The 27,990-nt window shown below is 43.3% G+C and overlaps 3 protein-coding genes across 4 annotated transcripts in view; 1 reads left to right on the forward strand and 2 right to left on the reverse strand.

The window, feature by feature from the left end:
* Positions 1-27,990, reverse strand: part of LOC118106630 (collagen alpha-1(I) chain) — a 688,934-nt gene that overhangs the window by 444,294 nt on the left and 216,650 nt on the right.
* On the forward strand, positions 1,244-2,574 carry LOC118106009 (olfactory receptor 11A1-like). The gene has a single exon (XM_035154122.2). The coding sequence runs from the start codon at positions 1,549-1,551 to the stop codon at positions 2,476-2,478; it is 930 nt and encodes a 309-aa protein (XP_035010013.1). The 5' UTR covers positions 1,244-1,548; the 3' UTR covers positions 2,479-2,574.
* Positions 22,170-27,900, reverse strand: pgm2l1 (phosphoglucomutase 2-like 1). 2 transcript variants are annotated; one of them, XM_035154093.2, is made up of 14 exons: positions 27,595-27,900; positions 26,025-26,192; positions 25,766-25,872; positions 25,583-25,667; positions 25,403-25,486; positions 25,118-25,314; positions 24,544-24,733; positions 24,366-24,469; positions 24,101-24,281; positions 23,926-24,019; positions 23,678-23,807; positions 23,137-23,326; positions 22,923-23,056; positions 22,170-22,762 (listed from the first exon to the last, which is right to left on the reverse strand). In XM_035154093.2, exons 1-14 carry the CDS (start codon positions 27,703-27,705, stop codon positions 22,660-22,662), a joined length of 1,878 nt encoding a protein of 625 aa, XP_035009984.2. In that variant the 5' UTR covers positions 27,706-27,900; the 3' UTR covers positions 22,170-22,659. The 2 variants fall into 2 exon arrangements, with proteins under 2 accessions (XP_035009984.2, XP_035009985.2); XM_035154094.2 differs by having other exon boundaries at positions 24,366-24,463; positions 27,595-27,899.

A 27,990-nucleotide genomic window follows, 5' to 3' on the forward strand; every position in this document is an offset into this window, starting at 1 on the left:
AATGCAAATGAATCATTCTAAACACTTACATATACCTTCAGCTAAGAAATGGACACATTAGTGTCGCGCTGTACAAAATACGTACCGCTCTCGGCCAGCTCCAGTGCATTCTGACGAGAGCCGGGAAAATAAACACAATGTCCGCAAAGCGACCAATAGAGGGCGCCAGACCCACGTAAAACACCCAATACAATAAACAGCAATAATTAACAAAAGCTGAGGGATTTTTGGTGGAATGCAATATTAGTTTTAATACCTGCTACACTAGCATAGACCATATAGAACCCGTCCTCATGTTTGAGTTCAGGAACATGAACACCTGTCTCCGCAGAGATTGAACATGTCTCAGTTTTTAAAGCGCTTCAGCTCTTGCTCCAGCGCCTGGTTGGAGATAAACGGGGGGAACCCGGACACAGTGACCCGGGTGGAAGGCACCGCCAGCGGGGACACCTCAGAAACACGGCGTAGGAGATGTTCCCGTGTCCCACCTGCTCCACCGGGCTGTCCTGCTGCGGTACCAGCCTCACTCCGTGTCTCAGAGACGGGGACAGCGGCCAAACGTAATAAATACACATAAATATTTAGGGGCCTGATATTTATTAGTACAAATACAAATATATATGTTATTCATCTTATTGATTCTTATAGCTGTAGCTCTTTTTGTTATTTTTAAAGAAAAAAGTAAATAAATGAAATAAAGGTTTATATATTTAACAGTGAATATCACAGATTTTTATATTGTAATATTAATATTTACTTTAGAATAAAAAGTACAAGAGACAACATTTAGCTTTAATCGTCTCATTCTTTACTTTTCTTTCTCCTCTCGTCGTAACCAGGTCACTTAATGATAATATTAAGCAGAACTATGACTCAATGGAAATAACAGTTGAATATTCAGGCTTGTAAAGTTGTGTAGTGAAAATCCTGCGTGTGTGTGTGTGTGTGTGTGTGTGTGTGTGTGTGTGTGTGTGTGTGTGTGTGTGTGTGTGTGTGTGTGTGTGTGTGTGTGTGTTTAGTGCAGGATGATGTTTTGCAGCGTTTCTATGAAAAGCATTTTTCTAAAAGGTTTTCAGCTGCTGATCAAAGTCTTTTTCCTGCAATCAACAGAATCTGCTGCACTTTGAAATGAGAGATGAACAAACCACCATGATTGATATACAACTTTATGTCAGTGAATGAAACTGAATCACTGAGCTCTGGTTGGTCGGACTCGCACTAACACTCACCTGCTCCACTTCATGTGATTGGTCAAAGAAATATAAGAGGCAGCTTGTTTCCCTTCAGCAGCGGAGGCACTTCTGAATATGTCAGAAACACCAGAGTGTGACTCTGCTATTAAGGGAATTATTCAACACTGATGGAATGATGGAATAACTGCAGGAGGTAAATTAGAGTTTCAGTCGATGATCATTTCACTGATTATAACTGAATGTTTCAAAATGTCTTTACTCTGTAAATGTGTTTGATGCTTTAACGACACAATGCTGAGGTTTTTCACTTGAAGCCTGAGAACAAAAGTGTTGTTTTCATTTATTCGTCTGAAAGATGATGATGAACTCCTCACTAGTTTCTTATTTCACTCTGGCTGCTTATCTGGACTCTGGACTGTTGAGATACTTGTTCTTCATGCTGGTCCTGTCGTTGTACTTGTTGATCCTTTGTGCCAACGTGCTGCTGATTGTCGTTATCTGTATGAACAGAAGTCTACATGAACCTATGTACGTGTTTCTGTGCAGCCTGTTTGTAAATGAACTGTATGGTAGCACAGGGTTGTTTCCTTTGCTCCTGGTTCAGATTCTCTCAGACGTTCACACTGTTTCTCGTCCTCTTTGTTTCCTGCAGATCTTCTGTCTTTATTCTTACGCTTGTGTGGAATTGTTTAATTTAGCCGTGATGTCTTATGACCGATACCTGGCCATCTGTTGTCCTCTGCAGTACAACGCACGTATGACAACTAAAAAAGTTACGATGCTAATTGCTGTAACGTGGTTGTTCCCTTTTCTTGCGATTGTTGTTTTGATATCATTGACTTCCCCTTTACAGCTGTGTGGAAACATCATTCACAAAGTTTACTGTGGAAACTACGCTATTGTCAAACTGTCGTGTTCTGACACCACAGTCAACAACGTCTACGGACTCATCTACACATTTCTCTCCATCATCCTTCCTCTGCTTTTAATCCTCTACACGTACATGAGGATTCTAAAGGTTTGTTTCTCTGGTTCCAAACAGACGAGACAAAAAGCCGTCAGCACCTGCACCCCCCACCTGGCCTCGCTGCTCAACTTCTCCTTCGGGGTTTGTTTTCAAATATTACAGAGCAGGTTCAATATGAGCAGTGTCCCACACATGTTGGGTATTGTATTATCTTTATACTTTCTAACGTGTCAGCCGCTCTTTACTCCCGTACTGTACGGACTGAAAATGTCTAAGATCTGGATCATGTGTAAACGTATGTTGTGTGGAAACATGTAGGTCAGTGTGAAAAAACAATACATGAAGTTCTTTTCTCACGTCATCATTAATGTTGCAGTTTAATGTCTGTGTGGTAAAATGTATTAATACTACAAAAAGGTGTCATGTACAAATATTTTGTTTCATAAAAAGTTTTTTCTTCTTCACTTGATGTTTGTGTCTAAAGTCAACGACAGAATGTTTGATTGGAACCACGTGAAAAACAAGAAGCAAAATCCACCTTGTAGTCGGGGACACGTTTACTTATTAATAAATCCTCTGCTAATTATTAAAAAAATACATGAATAATTATGTCAATAAACATTTTATAATAATTTATCATAATGAAAAATAGTGAAAATTCAAAAAGCGTTCAGTTTCAGAATCAGAAGTTTATTGCAACAGTAAACATTTAAACTTTTTGCACATTTTTAAAATGTCTTATTTTGTCCAATAGTCCAGAAAAGGAATGTTATTTAATAAGATAACATTATAAATCAGAATAAAACAAATCATCACCTTCTAATCTTTTAATCGACTTTTGATTTGTTTTCTGTGTGTTATTTAAAACACATTTCTAGGACCGCCTTCTTTCTGTAACATCTCAAACATCAGACATGTCTCAAAACACGCAGAAGAACGAGTCCAGGCCTTTGTTCCATCCAGACGTGATTATTGTAATTCCTTATTCTCAGGCTCCAGCAGGAAGTCTTAAAGACTCTGCAGCTTGTCCTAAATGCTGCAGCACGTGTCCTGAAGAGAACCAGGACCAGAGACCACATGTCTCCTGTGTTAGCCTCACTACACTGGCTTCCTGTTTAGAATTATATGGCAGCATCAAACCTTAAAGAGCTCATCGTACCTTATCACCACTAGAGCCCTGAGCTCCCAGAATTCAGGCTGTCGTCCCTAAAGTCTCTAGAGGAGGAGCCAGAGCTTCAGCATCAAGCTCCTCTCCTGTGGAATCATCTCAGCTTCAGTTGTGGAGGCAGACTCCCTCTGTACGTTGAAGATTCAAACCTTCCTTCATGATAAATGTCTCAACACGTTACTGACGTGACTTCTTCACCAGAGTCCTGCTGCTTCATCGTTTGTAGCTCCAGGATCACAGCTGCAGCCACATCGTGGATCCTGATGGTGGATCCTGATCATGGTCAGCTGACACCATCAGGATCCATGGTGATCTAATGTTTAAACTTGTAGTTTAAAATGAATTCATAGATTCAACCTTTAAGCTCTGACCTGATATCTATTGGCTCAGAAAACAACTGGCCTATGACGTCACCTTTGACCCCTTCACTTAGGGTTAGGGTCAAATAACTGCCAACAGCAACTAGCCAGTATCAACCTGGATCACATGAAGGACTGGAAGCCAAGTTGTGGACGATAATGTTTCCAGCGGCTGTTTGTAAAAGGTGTGGACAAAGTGTGAGCATAGCTGCAAGCTAAGCACGTGGATGCTGAGGAAACAGCTGCAGGAACATGTGGAGGAAGAAGAGGCCAGAACCCATCATGGCTGACGGGTCACAGGCCACAGATTACTGGCTCTGTGCTGCTCTGGATGAGACTTGGAGATAAGTGTGGATAACGGCTCAGCTCCAGTTAAAGCTCTGCTGGTGCAGGTTTACAGAAACGGACCAGTGCCAGACTCTGGTTTGTACACTCACACATATACATATGAGAGATAGAATGAAAAACAGGAGCGCTCTCTCGGTCAGTCCTCTCACAACGACGTCACTCTGCTGCTGTGGGCGTCACTGACTTAAAGAGTTCAGGTCACTGCCTCATCTCCGTTCACACTCTGTATTATTCTGACTCTCGTGCACTGAAGGTTCTTCACTTCTTTAGCATGATCTTCTTTTACATCATATAAATCTGCTGATTGTGAGTTTGATGGTTTTATCATTTTCTGAACAGTGTTGTTGTTTTACAAACTGAAATGTGGAGGAATATAAACTCCTCCCGAGTTTCTTACTTCACTCTGGCTGCTTATCTGGACTCTGGACTGTTGAGATACTTGTTCTTCATGCTGGTCCTGTTGTTGTACTTGTTGATCCTTTGTGCCAACGTGCTGCTGATTGTCGTTATCTGTATGAACAGAAGTCTACATGAACCTATGTACGTGTTTCTGTGCAGCCTGTTTGTAAATGAACTGTATGGTAGCACAGGGTTGTTTCCTTTGCTCCTGGTTCAGATTCTCTCAGACGTTCACACTGTTTCTCGTCCTCTTTGTTTCCTGCAGATCTTTTGTGTTCACTCTTATGTTTGTATTGGATATTTAAACTTAACCGTGATGTCTTATGACCGATACCTGGCCATCTGTTGTCCTCTGCAGTACAACACACGTATGACAACTAAAAAAGTTACGATGCTAATTGCTGTAACGTGGTTGTTCCCTTTTCTTGCGATTGTTGTTTTGATATCATTGACTTCCCCTTTACAGCTGTGTGGAAACATCATTCACAAAGTTTACTGTGACAATTATTCTGTGGTCAAACTGTCGTGTTCTGACACCACAGTCAACAACGTCTACGGACTCATCTACACATTTATCTCCATCATCCTTCCTCTGCTTTTAATCCTCTACACGTACATGAGGATTCTAAAGGTTTGTTTCTCTGGTTCCAAACAGACGAGACAAAAAGCCGTCAGCACCTGCACCCCCCACCTGGCCTCGCTGCTCAACTTCTCCTTCGGGGTTTGTTTTGAAGTATTACAGAGCAGGTTCAATATGAGCAGTGTTCCTATTATGTTGAGAATATTTGTATCTATATATTTTCTAACATGTCAGCCGCTGTTCAACCCTGTGATGTACGGACTGAAAATGTCTAAAATCCGTAACCTATACGTCCATCGGGTCTCACGACAGACACCTTGACATCCAGGACATGCAGCAGCTGTGTAGTGCACCTCCTCCTGCACTTCAAACAACACTGATGTTTATTGTTAACTGTATGAAAAGATATAAGGACTTGAGATATTTGCACATTATTAAATATAAAAGGATAATGAATATATTTATCTCGTGGTTCTTGTGGTTTTATGTGTGTGTGTGTGTGTGTGTGTGTGTGTGTGTGTGTGTGTGTGTGTGGCTTCCAGTCCTTCATGTGATCCAGGTTGATACTGGCTAGTTGCTGTTGGCAGTTATTTGACCCTAACCCTAAGTGAAGGGTCAAGGTGACGTCATATGGCCAGTTGTTTTCTGAGCCAATAGATATCAGGCCAGAGCTTAAAGGTTGAATCTATACAATTACTGCACTGTGCAGTTTCTGTGTATATATTTCTGCAAACTTTTTCCAGATTCATGTAAGGTCACTGTGACCTTGACATTTGACCTTTGACCTCTCGTTTCCTTCATGACATCAATGCACGAAGGAGCACAACCTAAACATTAAAAAGAAATAGATACATGAATATGAATGAAAAATGTCATAATAAATAATGAAGGTCTTAATTAAATTATAACATGTCATGTTTATGCTTTTATATTTATTATTCTCCTTATTTATTGATATACATTTTTTAATTAATTAATTCGTTTTTTTAAGTATTTGTTTTCTCTTTCATTAATTTCTTGTGAACTTTGACCTGTGAAAGCAACAGAAAGTCGACCCCCCCTCACACTTTGAATCAAAGCCTCCTCATTGGCTTAATGCAGCAGAAATACAAATGAATGAATGAATGATTTAATAAAAATGAATAAGAACAAATTTGTGTTAAAATTAAAGAATAACTTTAAAAACTGAAAATAATTCATGAGGGGAATAATTGCAACAGTAGATTTATTTCCTTATTGATTTTGGATTTGTCCCTTGTGGTCGTCCACAGCTCTGCGTCCACTGGTGGGTTTAAAAGAAGCAGACATCGTGATGTTGGACGTGTTGAGTTTGACTCGTTCTCAGACTGAACGCTGTGTCACGCTCACACTGATCTGGGATGTAGTATGACACTGAATTCTTCCTGTGATCTGTACCAAGATGAAAATCATGACAAACTCCACCCAGTTTTCATATTTCATCCTCGGTGCTTTCTTCAACTCTGGACTGTTGAGATACTTGTTCTTCATGCTGGTCCTGTCGTTGTACTTGTTGATCCTTTGTGCCAGCGTGCTGCTGATTGTCGTTATCTGTATGAACAGAAGTCTACATGAACCTATGTACGTGTTTCTGTGCAGCCTGTTTGTAAATGAACTGTATGGTAGCACAGGGTTGTTTCCTTTGCTCCTGGTTCAGATTCTCTCAGACGTTCACACTGTTTCTCGTCCTCTTTGTTTCCTGCAGATCTTCTGTGTTTATTCTTACGGAAGTGTGGAATTTACTAATTTAGCCGTCATGTCTTATGACCGATATCTGGCCATCTGTTGTCCTCTGCAGTACAACGCACATATGACGTCTCATAAAGTTGCCTTTCTCATTGCAGTTGTGTGGTTACCTCCTTGTGCTGCTGTTTTGTCACGACTTCTCTGACTTGGTCTTTACAGCTGTGTGGAAACATCATTAACAAAGTGTACTGTGATAACTACTCCATCATTAAACTGGCCTGTTATGACACCAGAGTCAATAACATCTATGAACTTGTTGCTGTTTTTCCACAGTCTGTGTTCCTGTGTCTGCGAGTCTTTATTTCTACGTGAGGATTTTAAAGGTTTGTTTCTCTGGTTGTAAACAGACGAGACAAAAAGCCGTCAGCACCTGCACCCCCCACCTGGCCTCGCTGCTCAACTTCTCCTTCGGGGTTTGTTTTGAAGTATTACAGAGCAGGTTCAATATGAGCACTTTACCTCATGTGTTGAGAATATTTTTATCTCTGTATTTTCTCACATGTCAGCCGCTCTTTAACTCCATCATGTACGGTCTGAATATGTCCAAAATACGCCTGCTGTGTAAGAGTCTGCTCTTAAGTCCCTACAGCAAATGTGTTTGAATAAAAGACAATAAATGTCACTTCACGTGAGTCAGTAATATTATTTGAGTTGATGTTGTATTCAAATGTAGGAAATGAAGTTTCGATGTGTTTGATCGTTGACAAACAACGAAGACGCTGTTTTATTTGTTTTCAGTGAAAAAACATTTATTTTTCTTTGTTTTGTTTCTTTTTCATTTGAAAACATTTGTAGAGACTTTGAGACTTTACTCAGAGACTTTACTCAGATACTTTACTCAGAGACTTTACTCAGAGACTTTACTCAGAGACTTTACTCAGATACTTTACTCAGATACTTTACTCAGAGACTTTACTCAGATACTTTACTCAGAGACTTTACTCAGATACTTTACTAAGATACTTTACTCAGAGACTTTACTAAGATACTTTACTCAGAGACTTTACTCAGAGACTTTACTCAGATACTTTACTCAGATACTTTACTCAGATACTTTACTCAGAGACTTTACTCAGATACTTTACTCAGAGACTTTACTAAGATACTTTACTAAGATACTTTACTAAGATACTTTACTAAGAGACTTTACTCAGAGACTTTACTCAGAGACTTTACTCAGATACTTTACTAAGATACTTTACTGAGAGACTTTACTCAGATACTTTACTAAGAGACTTTACTCAGAGACTTTACTCAGAGACTTTACTAAGATACTTTACTCAGAGACTTTACTCAGATACTTTACTAAGATACTTTACTGAGAGACTTTACTCAGATACTTTACTCAGAGACTTGACTCAGAGACTTTACTCAGAGACTTTACTAAGATACTTTACTCAGAGACTTTACTCAGATACTTTACTCAGAGACTTTACTAAGATACTTTACTAAGATACTTTACAAAGAGACTTTACTCAGAGACTTTACTAAGAGACTTTACTCAGAGACTTTACTCAGATACTTTACTAAGATACTTTACTGAGAGACTTTACTCAGATACTTTACTCAGAGACTTTACTCAGAGACTTTACGAAGATACTTTACTCAGAGACTTTACTAAGATACTTTACTCAGAGACTTTACTCAGATACTTTACTAAGATACTTTACTGAGAGACTTTACTCAGAGACTTTACTCAGAGACTTTACTCAGAGACTTTACTCAGAGACTTTACTCAGAGACTTTACTCAGAGACTTTACTCAGATACTTTACTCAGAGACTTTACTCAGATACTTTACTAAGATACTTTACTCAGATACTTTACTCAGATACTTTACTCAGAGACTTTACTCAGAGACTTTACTCAGATACTTTACTCAGAGACTTTACTCAGAGACTTTACTCAGAGACTTTACTCAGAGACTTTACTCAGAGACTTTACTCTGAGACTTTACTCAGATACTTTTCTCAGAGACATTACTCTGAGACTTTACTAAGATACTTTACTCAGATACTTTACTCAGATACTTTACTCAGAGACTTTACTCAGAGACTTTACTCAGATACTTTACTCAAAGCCTTTACTCAGAGACTTTACTCTGAGACTTTACTCTGAGACTTTACTCAGAGACTTTACTCAGATACTTTACTAAGATTCTTTACTCTGAGACTTTACTCTGAGACTTTACTAAGATACTTTACTCTGAGACTTTACTCAGAGACTTTACTCTGAGACTTTACTCTGAGACTTTACTCAGAGACTTTACTAAGAGACTTTACTCTGAGACTTTACTCAGAGACTTTACTCAGATACTTTACTAAGATACTTTACTCTGAGACTTTACTCGGATACTTTACTCAGATACTTTACTCAGATACTTTACTAAGATACTTTACTCAGATACTTTACTAAGATACTTTACTCAGAGACTTTACCCAGAGACATTAGATGATCTGTAATGATCTGCTTATTATTATTAGTGATATTTTATTACTAAAATCTGTCGCATATTTAACAACTACACAGTCAGTGACATTAGAACATTCAGTAGCATCCACTTGTATAGTGAGGTTGGAAAAGATGGAGAAGAGTTTTTTGGGGTAATCAAAACAACAATCGCATGAAAAGGGAACAACCACGTTACAGCAATTAGCATCGTAACTTTTGTAGTTGTCATTTGTGTGTTGTACTGCAGAGGACAACAGACGGCCAGGTATCGGTCATAAGACATCACGGCTACATTAAACAATTCCACACAAGCGTAAGAATAAAGACAGAAGATCTGCAGATCCACTTGGATTCTTCCTGATAGATCACATTTTTAAGAAGTAGAGAAAACCTCTGCTCATTACCAACAGGATTTAAATGATCTTTTTCCCTTTGGATGGAGCTGAGACCGTTGACACCAACATCTATCAACATAAAGCGTATTTATGCCTTTATTTCTATCGGACTGGATTAATGCACTTTTCACAGGCGTCCCATAGAAAACAATAGAGACTCATTCAGAACTCTGCAGCCCGTTAACCAAAGAGGACCAAACCACACAGGATTGACCTCAAGGTTCTCCTCCTCACACACAAGGCTCTGGATGGACCCAGTTACACAGCTGCCTCTCTAGTGAACGATGTTCCCTCTAGAACACTGAGAACATCTGCAGCAAATCTATCAGAGGTTCCAGCCCAAAGAAAATCTGAGATGCAAGCTGTGGATCAGACTCGATATCAGAGAAGCTGGTTCAGTAAACGTCTTTAAAACATTTCTTTACTTCAGACTTTAACTAGATCTTACACTTACACTCCTGTGCTTTTATATTGATATCATTTTCTTTCTTTTCTGTTTTTACGCATTTTTTAAAATCAAATTGAATTTTATTTTAAAATAGTTTTTCCTTTAAATGTAATTTTACATGTTCCTATGTTTCTTAATATCTGTTCTCTTCTCATTTGAATTATGTTTTAACATGTTTTTATTTCTTATCTCTATTGTACATAATGCATTTCTTGTATGGAAGGTGCTGTATTAATAAAGTTCATTTTGATTATTCTACCAGGTGGTGAAGTACACGAATCCTCTTATGTTCAAACATAGTGTTTATTGTTTAACAGACAATGTAATCAGTTCTCTGTGGAGTCATGAGCTGATTGGTCTCTGTGATAAACAGCTCTGGACTTTCTGAGGGAACCAAACTGTGTCTCGTGTGAAGACGCCTCAGGGACAAACATGTTGATGAGCCTCAGTGACCTTTGACCTGAGGGACAGTCGCAGCCTCTGTGGGATCAACTTCAGCCGAGTTCACTTTAATGATGTTTGGTTGCTTTGAGAAGTTCAGTGTGACTCACAATATTAGTTTCATCGGAGACGTTTTCTCTGAGAGTCTGAAGCTTCATGTGTTTGTTCCATATTTCACTTGATCTGGTTAGTTTTGGTTTCACGTTGTAATTTAGGGACTAAAGAATTGGTATTGTGGTTTTAGCAAATCAAACAATCTTTCACCACAGGTCGATCAAACAGTGACCAGATGAGAAGATACTTTCAATTCCCCCCGTGGCACAAAGGCGTTGATTTTATTTCTGGGCTCTTCAGTCAGTGTCAATCATCAATTCAATGCATCAGTGAAGGAAACATTTGGAACTTTATTCTGAAGTTAAGAGGTCAGCGAACAAAAGAACACATGAGGCCCTGAGTGGGATCACAACAGGCAGCTGATCCACAGCGTGTAGGGACGCTGGTCACTCCCAGGACAAGGTTCCAAAAGATAAACTTCAGAAATGATATTTAGGTTCACTGGAAATAATTCCTCTCAACGTGTAGCTGTTTCCGTGGTAACAACTGTGTGACATGGTGACACAAAGTGTAACTGTCGCTGTAGCTTGTGATGGATGAGAGCTTCTACACAGAGACTCTGTGACCTTTAAACATCCGTAGTTTTGACATTTGCATTCTAAACATGACGGGATTCAACAGAAACTGCAGCACCGAGAAATACAAGGACAAGATGAGTCTGAGCACTTTGGGAAGATTGGTCATGTTAAACCTGCTCTGCATTATTTCAAACAAACAGCCGAAAGAGAAGTTGAGCAGCGACACCAGGTGGGGGGCGCAGGTACTGACGGCTTTCTGTCTCGTCTGTTTGGAACCAGAGAAACAAACTTGAAGAATCTTCGTGTAGGAGAACAGGATCGGAAGCAGAGGAACTAAGACGGTTATTAAAACACCGAACAGTCCGTAGATGTTGTTCACTGTGGTGTCGGAACACGCTAACTTAACAATCAGGTAGTTATTACAATACAAATTATTTAAGACGTTTCCACAAAGAGGCAAACGGATGGTTAACGATAAAGTAACTAAGCACTTCACAGAGGAATACACCCAGAGCACAATAATGAAGGTAACTGCTTTGTTCACCGTCATACGTGTGTTGTACTGCAGAGGACAACAGATGGCCAGATATCTGTCGTACGACATGACGGCTAAATTACAAAACTCCACATTCGCATACGTGTACAAACAGAAGATCTGCAGGAAACAAAGAGGACGAGAAACAGTGTGAACGTCTGAGAGAATCTGAAGCAGGAGGAAAGGAAACAACCCTGTGCTACCATACAGTTCATTTACAAACAGGCTGCACAGAAACACGTACATAGGTTCATGTAGACTTCTGTTCATACAGATAACGACAATCAGAGACGTGTTGGAAATCAGGATGAACATGTAAATCACTGCAGTCAACATGAACAACAAGTATCTCAAAGTTCCCACATGTAAATAAGCCTCAAGAACAAAGTAAGATGAAGTTGATGACGTTGAATTCAGCATCATTTAAAATTCAAACAGGAGGAAATGATGAAACTTTTCATTCTCATCGTTTTGTCCAAAACAAAAATTTGTTCAGAAACATTATAAAGTTACTTTTTGTATTTTTGTAAATATTCAGATAGAAACATGTCGTCCTAAGATATAAGATAACAAGTCCTTTATTCGTCCCGCAGCAGAAGACATCACATGAGTAGCCTGCAGTACTTGTGTGTCTGTGTCTCTTCTCTGAAGACGTCCAACACTTATGTCCATTTTATTACCACATGACTATTGACCGCTGATTGGCACATACATGAACTCAGACTCCGCCTCCTCCTCCAGCACCTCCCTGTGGCGAGACTTTTTTTCAAAGAGCGACTTTCGGATCAAACCGTTTTACTGTTGAGTGACAGCTTCAGTTCTTAAATCTGATCCTGTTCAAACCTGTGAACTTTCAGGTTCAGTGTCCGAGCTGATGGATTCTTCTCTTTGCTCTTTGATGCCTTTCATGAATGAACACTGTCGAGGAAATGAAGTGACGGGGCCCCTGAAGTCTGGGCCCCTCTGTTAGTGACGGGGCCACTGAAGTCTGGGCCCTCTGTTAGTGACGGGGCCACTGAAGTCTGGGCCCTCTGTTAGTGACGGGGCCACTGAAGTCTGGGCCCTCTGTTAGTGACGGGGCCACTGAAGTCTGGGCCCTCTGTTAGTGACGGGGCCACTGAAGTCTGGGCCCTCTGTTAGTGAGGGGGCCACTGAAGTCTGGGCCCTCTGTTAGTGACGGGGCCACTGAAGTCTGGGCCCCTCTGTTAGTGATGGGGCCACTGAAGTCTGGGCCCTCTGTTAGTGACGGGGCCACTGAAGTCTGGGCCCCTCTGTTAGTGACGGGGCCACTGAAGTCTGGCACCTCTGTTAGTGACGGGGCCACTGAAGTCTGGCCCCTCTGTTAGTGACGGGGTCACTGAAGTCTGGCACCTCTGTTAGTGACGGGGCCACTGAAGTCTGGCCCCTCCATTAGTGACTTTTCGTACATTTGACGTTACTTTGTGTCTTTGAAGTTGAACAGTTGGTTTCACTTGTTGTCTTTGATGTGAAGTTGAATCAACTTATTTTATTTGAATGATCCTAATAATTCCAGTTGTTAGTAAACAGCTTGGTGAAGAACACAGGTCATTATCCGTCCTGTGAGGACTCTGATTGGTCTCTGTGGTCTCTGTGTCTCGTGTGAAGACGCCTCAGGGACAAACATGTTGATGAGCCTCAGTGACCTTTGACCTGAGGGACAGTCGCAGCCTCTGTGGGATCAACTTCAGCCGAGTTCACTTTAATGATGTTTGGTTGCTTTGAGAAGTTCAGTGTGACTCACAATATTAGTTTCATCGGAGACGTTTTCTCTGAGAGTCTGAAGCTTCATGTGTTTGTTCCATATTTCACTTGATCTGGTTAGTTTTGGTTTCACGTTGTAATTTAGGGACTTTAGAATTGGTATTGTGGTTTTTGCAAATCAAACAATCTTTCACCACAGGTCGATCAAACAGTGACCAGATGAGAAGATACTTTCAATTCCCCCCGTGGCACAAAGGCGTTGATTTTATTTCTGGGCTCTTCAGTCAGTGTCAATCATCAATTCAATGCATCAGTGAAGGAAACATTTGGAACTTTATTCTGAAGTTAAGAGGTCAGCGAACAAAGGACACATGAGGCCCTGAGTGGGATCACAACAGGCAGCTGATCCACAGCGTGTAGGGACGCTGGTCACTCCCAGGACAAGGTTCCAAAAGATAAACTTCAGAAATGATATTTAGGTTCACTGGAAATAATTCCTCTCAACGTGTAGCTGTTTCCGTGGTAACAACTGTGTGACATGGTGACACAAAGTGTAACTGTCGCTGTAGCTTGTGATGGATGAGAGCTTCTACACAGAGACTCTGTGACCTTTAAACATCCGTAGTTTTGACATTTGCATTCTAAACATGACGGGATTCAACAGAAACTGCAGCACCGAGAAATACAAGGACAAGATGAGTCTGAGCACTTTGGGAAGATTGGTCATGTTAAACCTGCTCTGCATTATTTCAAACAAACAGCCGAAAGAGAAGTTGAGCAGCGACACCAGGTGGGGGGCGCAGGTACTGACGGCTTTCTGTCTCGTCTGTTTGGAACCAGAGAAACAAACTTGAAGAATCTTCGTGTAGGAGAACAGGATCGGAAGCAGAGTAACTAAGACGGTTATAAAAACAATGAACAGTCCGTAGATGTTGTTCACTGTGGTGTCAGAACACGCTAACTTAACAATCAGGTAGTTATTACAATACAAACTGTCCAAGACGTTTCCACAAAGAGGCAAACGGATGTTCAACGATAAAGTAACTAAGAACTTCACAGAGGAATACACCCAGAGCACAATAATGAAGGTAACTGCTTTGTTCACCGTCATACGTGTGTTGTACTGCAGAGGACAACAGATGGCCAGATATCTGTCGTACGACATGACGGCTAAATTACAAAACTCCACATTCGCATACGTGTACAAACAGAAGATCTGCAGGAAACAAAGAGGACGAGAAACAGTGTGAACGTCTGAGAGAATCTGAAGCAGGAGGAAAGGAAACAACCCTGTGCTACCATACAGTTCATTTACAAACAGGCTGCACAGAAACACGTACATAGGTTCATGTAGACTTCTGTTCATACAGATAACGACAATCAGAGACGTGTTGGAAATCAGGATGAACATGTAAATCACTGCAGTCAACATGAACAACAAGTATCTCAAAGTTCCCACATGTAAATAAGCCTCAAGAACAAAGTAAGATGAAGTTGATGACGTTGAATTCAGCATCATTTAAAATTCAAACAGGAGGAAATGATGAAACTTTTCATTCTCATCGTTTTGTCCAAAACAAAAATTTGTTCAGAAACATTATAAAGTTACTTTTTGTATTTTTGTAAATATTCAGATAGAAACATGTCGTCCTAAGATATAAGATAACAAGTCCTTTATTCGTCCCGCAGCAGAAGACATCACATGAGTAGCCTGCAGTACTTGTGTGTCTGTGTCTCTTCTCTGAAGACGTCCAACACTTATGTCCATTTTATTACCACATGACTATTGACCGCTGATTGGCACATACATGAACTCAGACTCCGCCTCCTCCTCCAGCACCTCCCTGTGGCGAGACTTTTTTTCAAAGAGCGACTTTCGGATCAAACCGTTTTACTGTTGAGTGACAGCTTCAGTTCTTAAATCTGATCCTGTTCAAACCTGTGAACTTTCAGGTTCAGTGTCCGAGCTGATGGATTCTTCTCTTTGCTCTTTGATGCCTTTCATGAATGAACACTGTCGAGGAAATGAAGTGCGGGGCCCCTGAAGTCTGGGCCCTCTGTTAGTGACGGGCCACTGAAGTCTGGAACCTCTGTTAGTGACGGGGCCACTGAAGTCTGTAACCTCTGTTAGTGACGGGGCCCCTGAAGTCTGTAACCTCTGTTAGTGACGGGGCCACTGAAGTCTGGGCCCCTCTGTTAGTGACGGGGCCACTGAAGTCTGGCCCTCTGTTGTGTGAAGCCCCTGAAGTCTGGAACCTCTGTTAGTGGCGGGGCCACTGAAGTCTGGGCCCTCTGTTAGTGGCGGGGCCACTGAAGTCGGGAACCTCTGTTAGTGACGGGCCACTGAAGTCTGGAACCTCTGTTAGTGACGAGCCACTGAAGTCTGGAACCTCTGTTAGTGACGGGGCCACTGAAGTCTGGGCCCCTCTGTTAGTGACGGGGCCACTGAAGTCTGGGCCCTCTGTTAGTGACGGGGCCACTGAAGTCTGGGCCCCTCTGTTAGTGACGGGGCCACTGAAGTCGGGCCCCTCTGTTAGTGACGGGGCCACTGAAGTCTGGGCCCTCTGTTAGTGACGGGGCCACTGAAGTCGGGAACCTCTGTTAGTGACGGGGCCACTGAAGTCTGGGCCCCTCTGTTAGTGACGGGGCCACTGAAGTCTGGGCCCTCTGTTAGTGGGGGCCCTGAAGTGGGCCCTCTGTTAGTGACAGGCCTGAAGTCGGGCCCTCTGTTAGTGGCGGGGCCACTGAAGTCTGGGCCCTCTGTTAGTGACGGGGCCACTGAAGTCGGGAACCTCTGTTAGTGACGGGCCACTGAAGTCTGGGCCCTCTGTTAGTGACGGGCCACTGAAGTCTGGGCCCTCTGTTAGTGTGAGGGCCCCTGAAGTCGGGCCCCTCTGTTAGTGACGGGGCCACTGAAGTCTGGGCCCCTCTGTTAGTGACGGGGCCACTGAAGTCGGGACCCTCTGTTAGTGACGGGGCCCCTGAAGTCTGGGCCCCTCTGTTAGTGACGGGGCCACTGAAGTCTGGCACCTCTGTTAGTGACGGGGCCACTGAAGTCGGGAACCTCTGTTAGTGACGGGGCCACTGAAGTCTGGGCCCCTCTGTTAGTGACGAGGTCACTGAAGTCTGGGCCCTCTGTTAGTGACGGGGCCACTGAAGTCTGGGCCCCTCTGTTAGTGACGGGGCCCCTGAAGTCGGCCTCTGTTAGTGACGGGCCACTGAAGTCTGGGCCCCTCTGTTAGTGACGGGCCACTGAAGTCTGGGCCCTCTGTTAGTGACGGGGCCACTGAAGTCGGAACCCTCTGTTAGTGACGGGCCACTGAAGTCGGGAACCTCTTAGTGACGGGCCACTGAAGTCTGGCCCCTCTGTTAGTGACGGGCCACTGAAGTCTGGGCCCTCTGTTAGTGACGGGGCCCCTGAAGTCGGGCCTCTGTTAGTGAGGGCAGAGACGGACCTCTGTTAGTGACGGGGCCACTGAAGTCTGGCACCTCTGTTAGTGACGGGGCCACTGAAGTCTGGGCCCTCTGTTAGTGACTTCTTGTACATTTGACGTTACTTTGTGTCTTTGAAGTTGAACAGTTGGTTTCACTTGTCTTTGATGTGAAGTTGAATCAACTTATTTTATTTGAATGATCGTAATAATTCCAGTTGTTAGTAAACAGCTTGGTGAAGAACACAGGTCATTATCCGTCCTGTGAGGACTCTGATTGGTCTCTGTGGTCTCTGTGTCTCGTGTGAAGACGCCTCAGGGACAAACATGTTGATGAGCCTCAGTGACCTTTGACCTGAGGGACAGTCGCAGTCTCTGTGGGATCAACTTCAGCCAAGTTCACTTTAATAACAATAATCAACAAGCTCCGTGAACACAAGTTTTCATCAGCTGATGAAGAAGAAGAAGAAGAAGAAGAAGAAGAAGAAGAAGAAGAAGAAGAAGAAGAAGAAGAAGATACCGACTGTCGACCTCATTCACAATAAGACTTTACTCCAATTATGATGTTTACATGAGTTGCGAACAGTAAATTCCATTTATATTCCTGGTGACATATGATACTTATACATACGACTTCAAACTTATACATAACAATAAAAGCATCAGCTAAATGGAATGTAATGTAATTATAACACCAGGACATGAACTAAGAAAACATTCCGTAGTCCAGAGTCCAGATCCATGACTCAGTCCACACAAGCAGTTCTTTATTATTATTATTGATATTATTATGAATAATAATAATCATATTATCATCATCATTATTATTATTGTCTGATATCTGATTTAAACTGAATGAAGGTTCCATTCTCTCTGCCCTGTTCCCATCATGCTCTCTGCTCTGTTCCCATCATGCTCTCTGCTGAGTTCCCATCATGCTCTCTGCTGAGTTCCCATCATGCTCTCTGCTCTGTTCCCATCATGCTCTCTGCTGTGTTCCCATCATGCTCTCTGCTGTGTTCCCATCATGCTCTCTGCTCTGTTCCCATCATGCTCTCTGCTGAGTTCCCATCATGCTCTCTGCTGAGTTCCCATCATGCTCTCTGCTCTGTTCCCATCATGCTCTCTGCTGAGTTCCCATCATGCTCTCTGCCGAGTTCCCATCATGCTCTCTGCTGTGTTCCCATCATGCTCTCTGCCGAGTTCCCATCATGCTCTCTGCTCTGTTCCCATCATGCTCTCTGCTGAGTTCCCATCATGCTCTCTGCTGAGTTCCCATCATGCTCTCTGCTGAGTTCCCATCATGCTCTCTGCTGAGTTCCCATCATGCTCTCTGCTGTGTTCCCATCATGCTCTCTGCTGTGTTCCCATCATGCTCTCTGCTGTGTTCCCATCATGCTCTCTGCTGTGTTCCCATCATGCTCTCTGCTGTGTTCCCATCATGCTCTCTGCTGTGTTCCCATCATGCTCTCTGCTGTGTTCCCATCATGCTCTCTGCTGTGTTCCCATCATGCTCTCTGCTCTGTTCCCATCATGCTCTCTGCTGTGTTCCCATCATGCTCTCTGCTCTGTTCCCATCATGCTCTCTGCTGTGTTCCCATCATGCTCTCTGCTGTGTTCCCATCATGCTCTCTGCTGTTTAGAGGCAGCTGCCTTCATTCCAAACTGTTTAGAGGCAGCTGCCTTGATGTCAAACTGTTTAGAGGCAGCTGCCTTGATGTCAAACTGTTTAGAGGCAGCTGCCTTTATTCCAAACTGTTTAGAGGCAGCTGCCTTTATGTCAAACTGTTTAGAGGCAGCTGCCTTTATGTCAAACTGTTTAGAGGCAGCTGCCTTTATGTCACACTGTTTAGAGGCAGCTGCCTTTATTCCACTGTTTAGAGGCAGCTGCCTTTTCCAAACTGTTTAGGGCAGCGCTTCATGTCACACTGTTTAGAGGCAGCTGCCTTTATGTCACACTGTTTAGAGGCAGCTGCCTTTATGTCAAACTGTTTAGAGGCAGCTGCCATCATGTCACACTGTTTAGAGGCAGCTGCCTTTTTTCCAAACTGTTTAGAGGCAGCTGCCTTCATGTCACACTGTTTAGAGGCAGCTGCCTTTATGTCAAACTGTTTAGAGGCAGCTGCCATTGTCACACTGTTTAGAGGGCAGCTGCCTTTATGTCAAACTGTTTAGAGGCAGCTGCCTTTAAAGTGTACTGCAATACATTGCACACATAATAGTAATATATGGCACACATAATAATGAAACCTTAAACAGGGCTCCAGAGCTGCAATACCAGACACAAACAGCAGGTTTTACATGTTTCAAAGATAGCAAAGGTATTGCTGTAAGAACTGGGTTAAAGTGACTTTAATGTTAAAATATCTTTAAAGTTCACAAAGCACGAACATTAATTGGCTATGATACATTAATAACCATTTCAGACAGAGGATTAAAGTAATAGCAAATTTGAGTTTTTTTATGTAATTCGTTGAAAAGAAAGCAGTTTTCCAGTTTCAGTCATTCAGTATCATGTTCCATTGACATCACTGCAAAGTCCTACCACATTCTCAACTCTCGATCAACATCTGGATAAAGGTCACTACAGAGAGACACTTAAGAAACGGGTCACCTTGATATGATTTGCCCCGAGACTGTTCTGTGGATCGGAAAGTACAACTGACTTAGTATTTGTAATAAAACCCCTAACACACCTTGAAATTGTCTCACAATAAATGAACCAAGATTTTGTAAACAATAATATTAATAATAATAACACTTTTCTCTTTGAGATCAGCAGAGACATTAGAGAATCTTCACCTGACAAAGACATCACAGTGAATCATTGGAACCTGAACTTGTCTGGATTCATATTATTTTTTGAAATTTTGATTTATTATTTCCTTTTGTTTGGTATTTTTCTGTTACTTCCTGTTTTACTTTGACGTTCTTTTACCTTATTTGTCTCTTCCTCTCTTTACTTGTGGTCTTCCTCTGGTTTCCCGTGTTGTGATTGAAATTGAAATGATTTGTGTTATTTTTCACTTTTGATTATGTAAGGTTGAAATTTGAAAAATTTGAATATATTTGTATTATAGCATTTGAATTTTAAAATAAAGAATGAGAATATTTAACACCACCAACCATCAATATTAAGTTTGTTTGTTTGAATTCAATAATACGCTGGTGAGATCTGTGTTTAACTGTGTGAGGTGCTCTGGGCTGCGTGGAGGATGAAGAGGATGAAGAATTCCCACACCTGGAAATGCTCCATTTGCATGGACGAACCTGGACTTACTCCACAGGGCGAAGTCCGTCACTTCATACCTGCAGACAGCGACCACACCTCCTCACCTGAGTCACTGAGCCAGGGTCAGTTTACCTGGATTCCCCCGGGGAGGCTGTGTCCTGGAGCCGAGGTCGAGCGTTTCCGCACCGATGATGTTTACACTGAGGAAAATGTCCCTGAGCTACTTGTCAATAGCGAATGTTTTAACTCTACATAAATTACGAAACCTCTTCAAGCAGCAAAGTTTGTTTTGTGGGTTAAACCTCGGACAAATTTGGTGTCAAGAAGTTTTGATCCAGTCTGGATTCAAACTGTACGACCCAGGAGCGTCTGTCCGTGAGGTGACGACGTGAAACACTGAAGCAACACGACAAACTCGTTGGGAAGTTTCATCCTCATGAAAATCAACAGCACGATAAACACAACGACCTCAAGTCCACAACATCACAATATCTCCAATATGTGGCTTGTGTGTCAGGACTCAACTCAACGTCTTCACCCTGAAACTTCACCAAACCATTATTTCTCCACTTCTTTAAATCTGTGTGACGAACTCTCTTCATCCACTGAGATCACAAACAAGATCTGGGTTTTGAAAATCAGCGAGTGGAAGAAAACTTTGCTCATTTGTCTGCGATGAAGCTGTTTTAGAGCAGAAAAGCTGCAAAGACAGAGACTGAACATGAAAACTGAGGTTTGTGGAGTTTCAGGAGGAAACTGCCTCAGTTATTCTCTCACAGGAGTTTCACTTTGTCTCCATCAGCTTTGAATGAGATCCTGGAATGAAGACAAAAGAACAGACTGGATTTATTCTTTATTTCAACTTTCAGCTGCTTCACACATTACATTTCAATGCTTTATACATATATAAGAGATTTAAATGAATATACACATGTATAAGAAACACACGTGATGAGAGCTGCAGGACAAACCCTCAGGGACTCGATCAGGACACTCTCCAATGGAACTGCTGGTTCAGATCAGGAAAATCAAAAAGAACAGAAACCTACGCAGCAGCAGATCAATATGCCCGTTCACTAAATATGTAAATACAACGAGGACGAGTGGATTCACACTTTACAGAGATGAGCCGTGATAAAAACAAACCAGGTTCCACATTTACAATGTGACCAAACATCCCATAACACTGATGCTCTGTAAATCCAACCAGAGTGCAGTTGGTCTGTTGGACATGTTGACGCTCTGAGTTCATTGATCACTTCATCAGTAAAGTCTGTTCAGTGACTCTTGTTCAGTGATTTCATGGACACACAATCAGTTTGTTTCACCTCCGTCTCACATGTGGAAAAGAAAAGAACAAATAATCATCTCATTGATGAGGATCAGGATCAATACAGGTTCTAAAGCATCACACAACCTGATTTCTACTTTGATTTAGAAAACAACAGCAACATTAGTTCTTTCAAACACATTCATGTCAGTGTAATTATAGATTTCTGTCTTTACAAAGTGAGAACTGAATATGTGTGATAAAGGAAGGTCAGTGTTTGATTGACAGCTGATCTCTGTGCGGAGCAGAAACGTCACCACGACGAACTTTGATCAACAAACATGGAGACAGAAGAAGTTAAAGATTTAAACACAGAATCTAAATCACTGCTTTTAATGACTCGAGTCTATTTGAGTTTACAGAACTCAGCTGTGGATCCACAATAACTAACCCTAACTCCAGCATAGAGAGGCTGAGTGAATGTGGTCTGGACTCTGTGGAGGAGAGTCATGGTGTCAGAGACGCTGTAGAAGGACAGAACACCTGCACTGTGATCCAGGTACACTCCTACTCTGGAGGACACAGGACCTGACACTGGAGTGTTGATGCACTTGTAATAAAATATATAACTGTTTCTATAATAAACTAATGACCAAGATTTATCATTGAATCCAAATTCATATGAGTCTCCTGCTCTTCTGTTATTCTTGTATGTGACTGCTACACTAACTACTCCTGTCACCCCCACCTCCACCTCCACCCCCACCTCCCAGTAACAACGTCCAGTCAGACTCTTTACTCAGGACCTGAGGCCAATCAATGAATCTGTGCTTTTTATATATATATATATATATATGAATTATAATGTAATATTAGAATAATTAAAACTGATGAAATATGATTTGGCATCAGCAGGCTGCTATAAAAAACAAAAACACTGCAGGAAAACAAACATTAGGTTTCAACGTCATTTTCCTTCACCTCAAAACACATTTGTTCTTTTCTTTGGACTCTGCTGAGTTCCCATCATGCTCTCTGCTGAGTTCCCATCATGCTCTCTGCTGAGTTCCCATCATGCTCTCTGCATGATGCTCTCAATCTTCGGTCACTTTCCGTCTCTATCTTCTTCCTCAGTCCGACATGAACTTCATTGACACCACAGAGAGGAGCTAACACAACAGGAAGTGACACCACAGAGAGGAGCTAACACAACAGGAAGTGACACCACAGAGAGGAGCTAACACAACAGGAAGTGACACCACAGAGAGGAGCTAACACAACAGGAAGTGACACCACAGAGAGGGACCAGGTACGTGGAGGTGGGGTTAGACAAAGCGACGAATCAGGTTGTTTCTCTCTGGTTCCAGGAACTCGTCGAGCAGAGCGGTCGTCACCTTTGTAAGCTCCTCCTCCAGACTGGACATGTCACTGCAACAGCCACACACACAACAACACAGATCACACACTGATCACTTCTGATTTATCATTGATCACTTTGTCAGGTCAAATACTAAAACAACATTTTCTCTTGATGAATCCGAGATCTGGGATGAAACAGGGTGAGGCTGTGATGTCACAGTCAGCTGACCTTTTCCCCGGCGGTGCGCAGAACTCTGTGTAGTATTTGATCTTGGGTTCTGTGCCGCTGCTTCTCAGCGTGGCCACAACGCCGTTTTGAAGCGTGAAGGTGATCATCTGACTGCTCCTGGACACAGGAAGAACCTCCACAGGAAACACAGAGTCACAGGATGTCACAAAAAACAAGCATCACCTCGCACAGCTGCTTCCTGTTCATGTCTTACAGATCTGAGGTCCGCCTGGCTGCTGTCGTATCCCGTGGTAACGTCTCTGACATGGACGATACTGACGCCACCGCACGACTTCGGGTACGATCCCTCGCCGTCAAAGTTTCTGATCCGACAAAAGATCTTCTGGATGGTGGGCGGGTGGTGACAGACGACGTAGGAGGTCTTAGACACATGAAAACCATACCTGCAGACAGGAAGCAGCAACAGAGACGACTGTCAAAATAAAAGAGAGGTAACTCTGCTAAACATCAAACATCTCCACTGAACATTAACTACCTCTTCACTCTGAAGCATCTGCTGCTCCCTGGTGGTGGAAGCTGGGTAATAATCTGTCTTCATAAACTGAAGTTCAATTCTAGATTAAATCTTTAAATCAGACTAAACATAATTATTATTAATTCTAATCAAAATCATCGAGAAGATTTCAAACAGTTTACAGACAGAGTTTCACAACAGTATTAAATGAATCATAAGAAGAGTATATTCAGATTTAAAATGACAACAGAACTATGAGTGTACGTATTAACACACATACGTCAGGTAGATGTTGTGGAGCTGCTGGTCAAGACTCAGGCTCTTGTTGTGTAGGTAAGCGGCCATTTCTGCCACGACGGCTGCCGAGCTCACGCCGTCTTTCTCGGGGACCATACTGCCGCACAGGAAACCTGATGTCACAGAAAGAAGCGTTTCTGACGTCAGCACACAAAAATGAGAGCCAATCAGCTGCAGTTAAAATCTCCAAGGTGAGGACAAGGTCAAGGGATTTAAAAAAAATTCAGTTACCAATCGACTCCTCAAAGGCGAATATGACCGTGTTCCCTGTTTTGGAGAGTTCGTGCATCCTGTTCCCGATCCATTTAAACCCTGGAAGAGTTTCCTGTTCAACACAAAGACACCAGAGATCATCATCCTCTTGTATCAGTCTCAGATTCTCCAGGTGGAATCGTTCTGGTCTCACCTCGAAGTGGAACCCTTCCTTGTGAGCGAAGGCGCGCAGGATCTTGGACGACACTGTGGTGGCCAACATGTAAACGCTCCCAGTGTCTGCGGGGTCTGGATGATGCTCCTTCCAGTTAAAGAACATCCACCAACCCAGCAGAGCTGCCAGCTCATTACCTGTGAACACCTTCCAGCCACACCTGTAACAATACAGCAGGAATGTGTTAGAGCTTTTATCTCTGACAATATGGACTGAAGTGCCTTTGAGCAAACATCCCAGTTACCCATCAGACTTCTCTGCTACAGCCAAACGATCGGCATCAGGATCCGTTGCCAAGACGATCCGAGCGTTTTCCCGCTCTGCCAGAAGAAGAGAAAGCTCCTGCAACTCAGAAGAAAACCGATTACTACAAAAACACTGAACCTAAAAAATAAACGAGTGAACTGAGATCTGAGTCTCACCAGAACAGACTCTCCCTCCTCTGGGTTTGGACATCGGAGGGAGGAGAAGTTGGGATCGGGGTCTTTCTGCTCCGGTACAGGGATTGGTGGATGGAAGCCAAAGGTCTGGAAGGCCTGCTGGACGAAGACGTGTCCGACGCCGTGGAAGGACGAATGGACAAACTTCAAAGGACAGCTGCGATTCAGATCCCTGAGAAACAGAGAGAAAATAGTTTCCAGCAGAGGGTGTTCAGTCACTCGTTCCACCAGGGGGCGACAGAGAGGATCAGTGGGCCTCATTCAACAACTGTTTTATGAAGATTCTGACATTCACCAATGTTTTCTTATCTGGGATTTGTTCTTATGTAAAAACAGAATCTGCACTGAAGAGAACTCTTAGAAAACCTCTCAAGATCAAAGGAAAACGAAGGAGCAGACACATGAACTGAGGAGTGACTGTCAGTGATGGTAGTGAGGAGACATGTTGTATATGAAGAAGTCCTGTGTTGATCATAGTCCACCATCAGGATCAGGATCCACCATCAGGATCCACCATCATGGACTAGGTCTACAGGTGAACCGCTACACATGTTACCTGTGGAAGCAGAGGGAGGTGAGTTCATCCATGTAGCAGCTGTTGATTTGGGTCAGGGGCTCAGTCCTCAGGGAGCAGCTCTCCACCAGCTCCTCGTCCCAGCAGGAGGCGCTCCAGGGCTCCAACTGCTCCTCGATGCTCCGCAGGATCTCCTTGTCATGAGGTGCTGAGATCTGAGCGCCGTTACACCAGTACACCTGCAGGGGGAGGTACAGCAGTGATATTCAGATTCAGCTCATTTTCTTAGCTTATTAGCTTATTTAGAGTTTAACGTGCGTCTCTGACCTTGTACCCGTTGTCTTCTTTAGGATTATGTGAAGCGGTGATCATGACTCCAGCAGCTGCTCCTAGTTTCTTCACAGCATACGGCTACAAAAACAAAAACAAAACAGGTGTAGCAGCTGATTGTGTTTATGTGTGTGTCGTCCTGCGAGACAGAAGATGACATCACTGGCGTTTCCTCACCACGAATGGCGTGGGGACAAACGTAGAGAAAAGATGTACGGGGACGTCTCTACTGAGCATCACAGCAGCCGTTAACTTTGCCAACCTGAAACATACACATTGTTATGTCATGGTGACTCCGCCCCCCTCGTGCATGTGGATCCTGGTTTGTCACATGATCATTGGACGTCTGTTGGAACTCACCTCTGACTGCTGCAACCGCTCTCTTCCTGTCCCCTGGTGTCAAAACCAACCACCACACCTCTGCTGCTGAAGTCAGCAAAGTACCTGGACAGGTATGACCACAGACCCTGAACACAAGAAAACAACACGTTAACATTATGAAAAACACCGGATCCATAACTAACTCATTCATTATGTCCGACTTTATGATACACTAGGTATTGAATCATCTTTTTTTTTTATCATTAAAAATCTGCTCTGGTCTATGAACTGGTCTGACCTGTGTGGACTGGATGACAGTGAGGTCGTTGATTCGGTTGAATCCGGCTCCCATTGGTGCTCTGAGTCCGGCCGTACCGAAGCTCATCCTGCTGCAGAGTCGTGTCCTCAGATCGTCAAACTGAGCCTCGGCCAAAAGAGACTCCACCTGAGCCCGGGTCCACTGGTTCTACAGAACATGAGACAGGAATCGGCTGTCAGACTCTCACATGTTTACATGGGGACATCAGTGTGAATGATTCAGGAGAGTGTGTGTGTGTGTGTGTGTGTGTGTGTGTGTGTGTGTGTGTGTGTGTGTGTGTGTGTGTGTGTGTGTGTGTGTGTGTGTGTGTGTGTGTGTGTGTGTGTGTCCAGGCTGTTGACATTTACAGTGAAGGTCAGTGACACTCTCGGCAGCTGTGACCTTTACAAACACCCAGGTGGTGTGTGTGTGTGTGTGTGTGTGTGTGTGTGTGTGTGTGTGTGTGTGTGTGTGTGTGTGCGATCTGATGAATCAGAGCCACCATGTGGACTCAGACATCCACTTCTGTTGTGCTCTATCTCTACCTGAAATCGACCTGTGATATGTCATTGATAATGATCTATGATTGGTCGAAGACAAACAGACCACCTGAGAGGTCTGGACCAATCAGAGTGAACAGATCTAAAATAACCTTTATAAACCGACAGCAGTGATTAAATCTCCACTGTGACGAACAGGAAGTGAAGGAGAGAAGTGGACTGATGAGCTCGTAGTGACCTGAGGACAAAGTGTCACTGAAACATCATCTGATGTTGACCTTAGGTTTCTCATCTAGTTTCTGCTCGTTAATCTTTGTTAGTTCAGGCTTTGATCATCTGCTCACTGATTAGATCTACAGCTGGTGCATTTTATATATTATGTATAAAATACATATAATTAAGTCACACCTCAGGTGTGAGTGCTGACATCAGTGTTCAGGTGTTTCCTCCTCGTGCTGCTGAGCTCCATCAGGTCCGCACTGCAGCCTCCTCACACCTCCTCACACCACTTGACCCTCAGGTCTCAGACCTCAGGTCTTGACCTCAGGTCTCAGGTCTTGACCTCAGGTGTCAGACCTCAGGTGTCAGACCTCAGACCTCAGGTCTCAGTCTTGACCTCAGGTCTCAGACCTCAGGTCTTGACCTCAGGTGTCAGGTCTTGACCTCAGACCTCAGGTCTTGACCTCAGGTGTCAGGTCTTGACCTCAGACCTCAGGTCTTGACCTCAGGTCTTGACCTCAGACCTCTGGTGTCAGACCTCAGACCTCAGGTGTCAGACCTCAGACCTCAGGTGTCAGGTCTTGACCTCAGGTCTCAGACCTCAGGTGGACTCACATCAGTACATGAACTTAATTATTTTACAGCTGCAGCTTCACTTTCTCACAAACCTTCAGTTTCATGAATTCTTTATCCTCTTATATGGATTATGTGCGGACTTTACCAGATCATCATCATTGTCTGTTTCATTCGAGTCTTAAACCAGTTTTAGCACAAAAGAGGTGAGGTGTCCCCCCGCAGGTCCTGCAGCACACAGCGGTGTGAAGCTGTCCTCCAGGCGGACACACACTCACCTTGTCCCAGGTTAACCACCGGTGCACCGCCTGGTCCAGCTGCGGGTCCCCGGTGCTCTGACACCGCAGGTTGGCGTTCAGGTCCCCGTTAACTCCGCAGTCTTCTCCCATGCTGACTCACCGGTTAGCTAACACTCATCTGACCGACACCGGCTCACAGGCAGCGGGCACACGGCGGGGAGGCAGCCGGGGCAGGTGGTCCGCTCCCGGCTCCTCGATGTTCTGCGTGTCCGTCTCCAGATCACCCTCAGCGGCTAATGTTAGCTACAGCAGCCGCTAACTGCTAACTACAGCTCCGTTCACTGCGGAGACTCCAACTCCCGACAGGCAACACTTCTTCTTCTTCAGAGACACCGGATGGCCACTAGGAGGCAGCACACGCCTCCACACTCAGCA

This window comes from Hippoglossus stenolepis, chromosome 4, assembly GCF_022539355.2.
Source record: "Hippoglossus stenolepis isolate QCI-W04-F060 chromosome 4, HSTE1.2, whole genome shotgun sequence".
In the NCBI taxonomy this organism is placed as follows: domain Eukaryota; kingdom Metazoa; phylum Chordata; class Actinopteri; order Pleuronectiformes; family Pleuronectidae; genus Hippoglossus; species Hippoglossus stenolepis.

What these genes read in the sequence shown, in the direction of transcription:
- LOC118106009 (XM_035154122.2), top strand. Translation starts at nt 1,549, where the DNA reads ATGATGATGAACTCCTCACTAGTTTCTTATTTCACTCTGGCTGCTTAT.
- pgm2l1 (XM_035154093.2), bottom strand. Translation starts at nt 27,705, where the DNA reads ATGGGAGAAGACTGCGGAGTTAACGGGGACCTGAACGCCAACCTGCGG. An exon ending in AGGAAGGGTTCCACTTCGAG is followed by an intron (nt 24,020 to 24,100) that starts GTGAGACCAGAA and finishes TGTGTTGAACAG; the next exon opens with GAAACTCTTCCAGGGTTTAA. An exon ending in GCCAGGCGGACCTCAGATCT is followed by an intron (nt 23,057 to 23,136) that starts GTAAGACATGAA and finishes TTTCCTGTGGAG; the next exon opens with GTTCTTCCTGTGTCCAGGAG.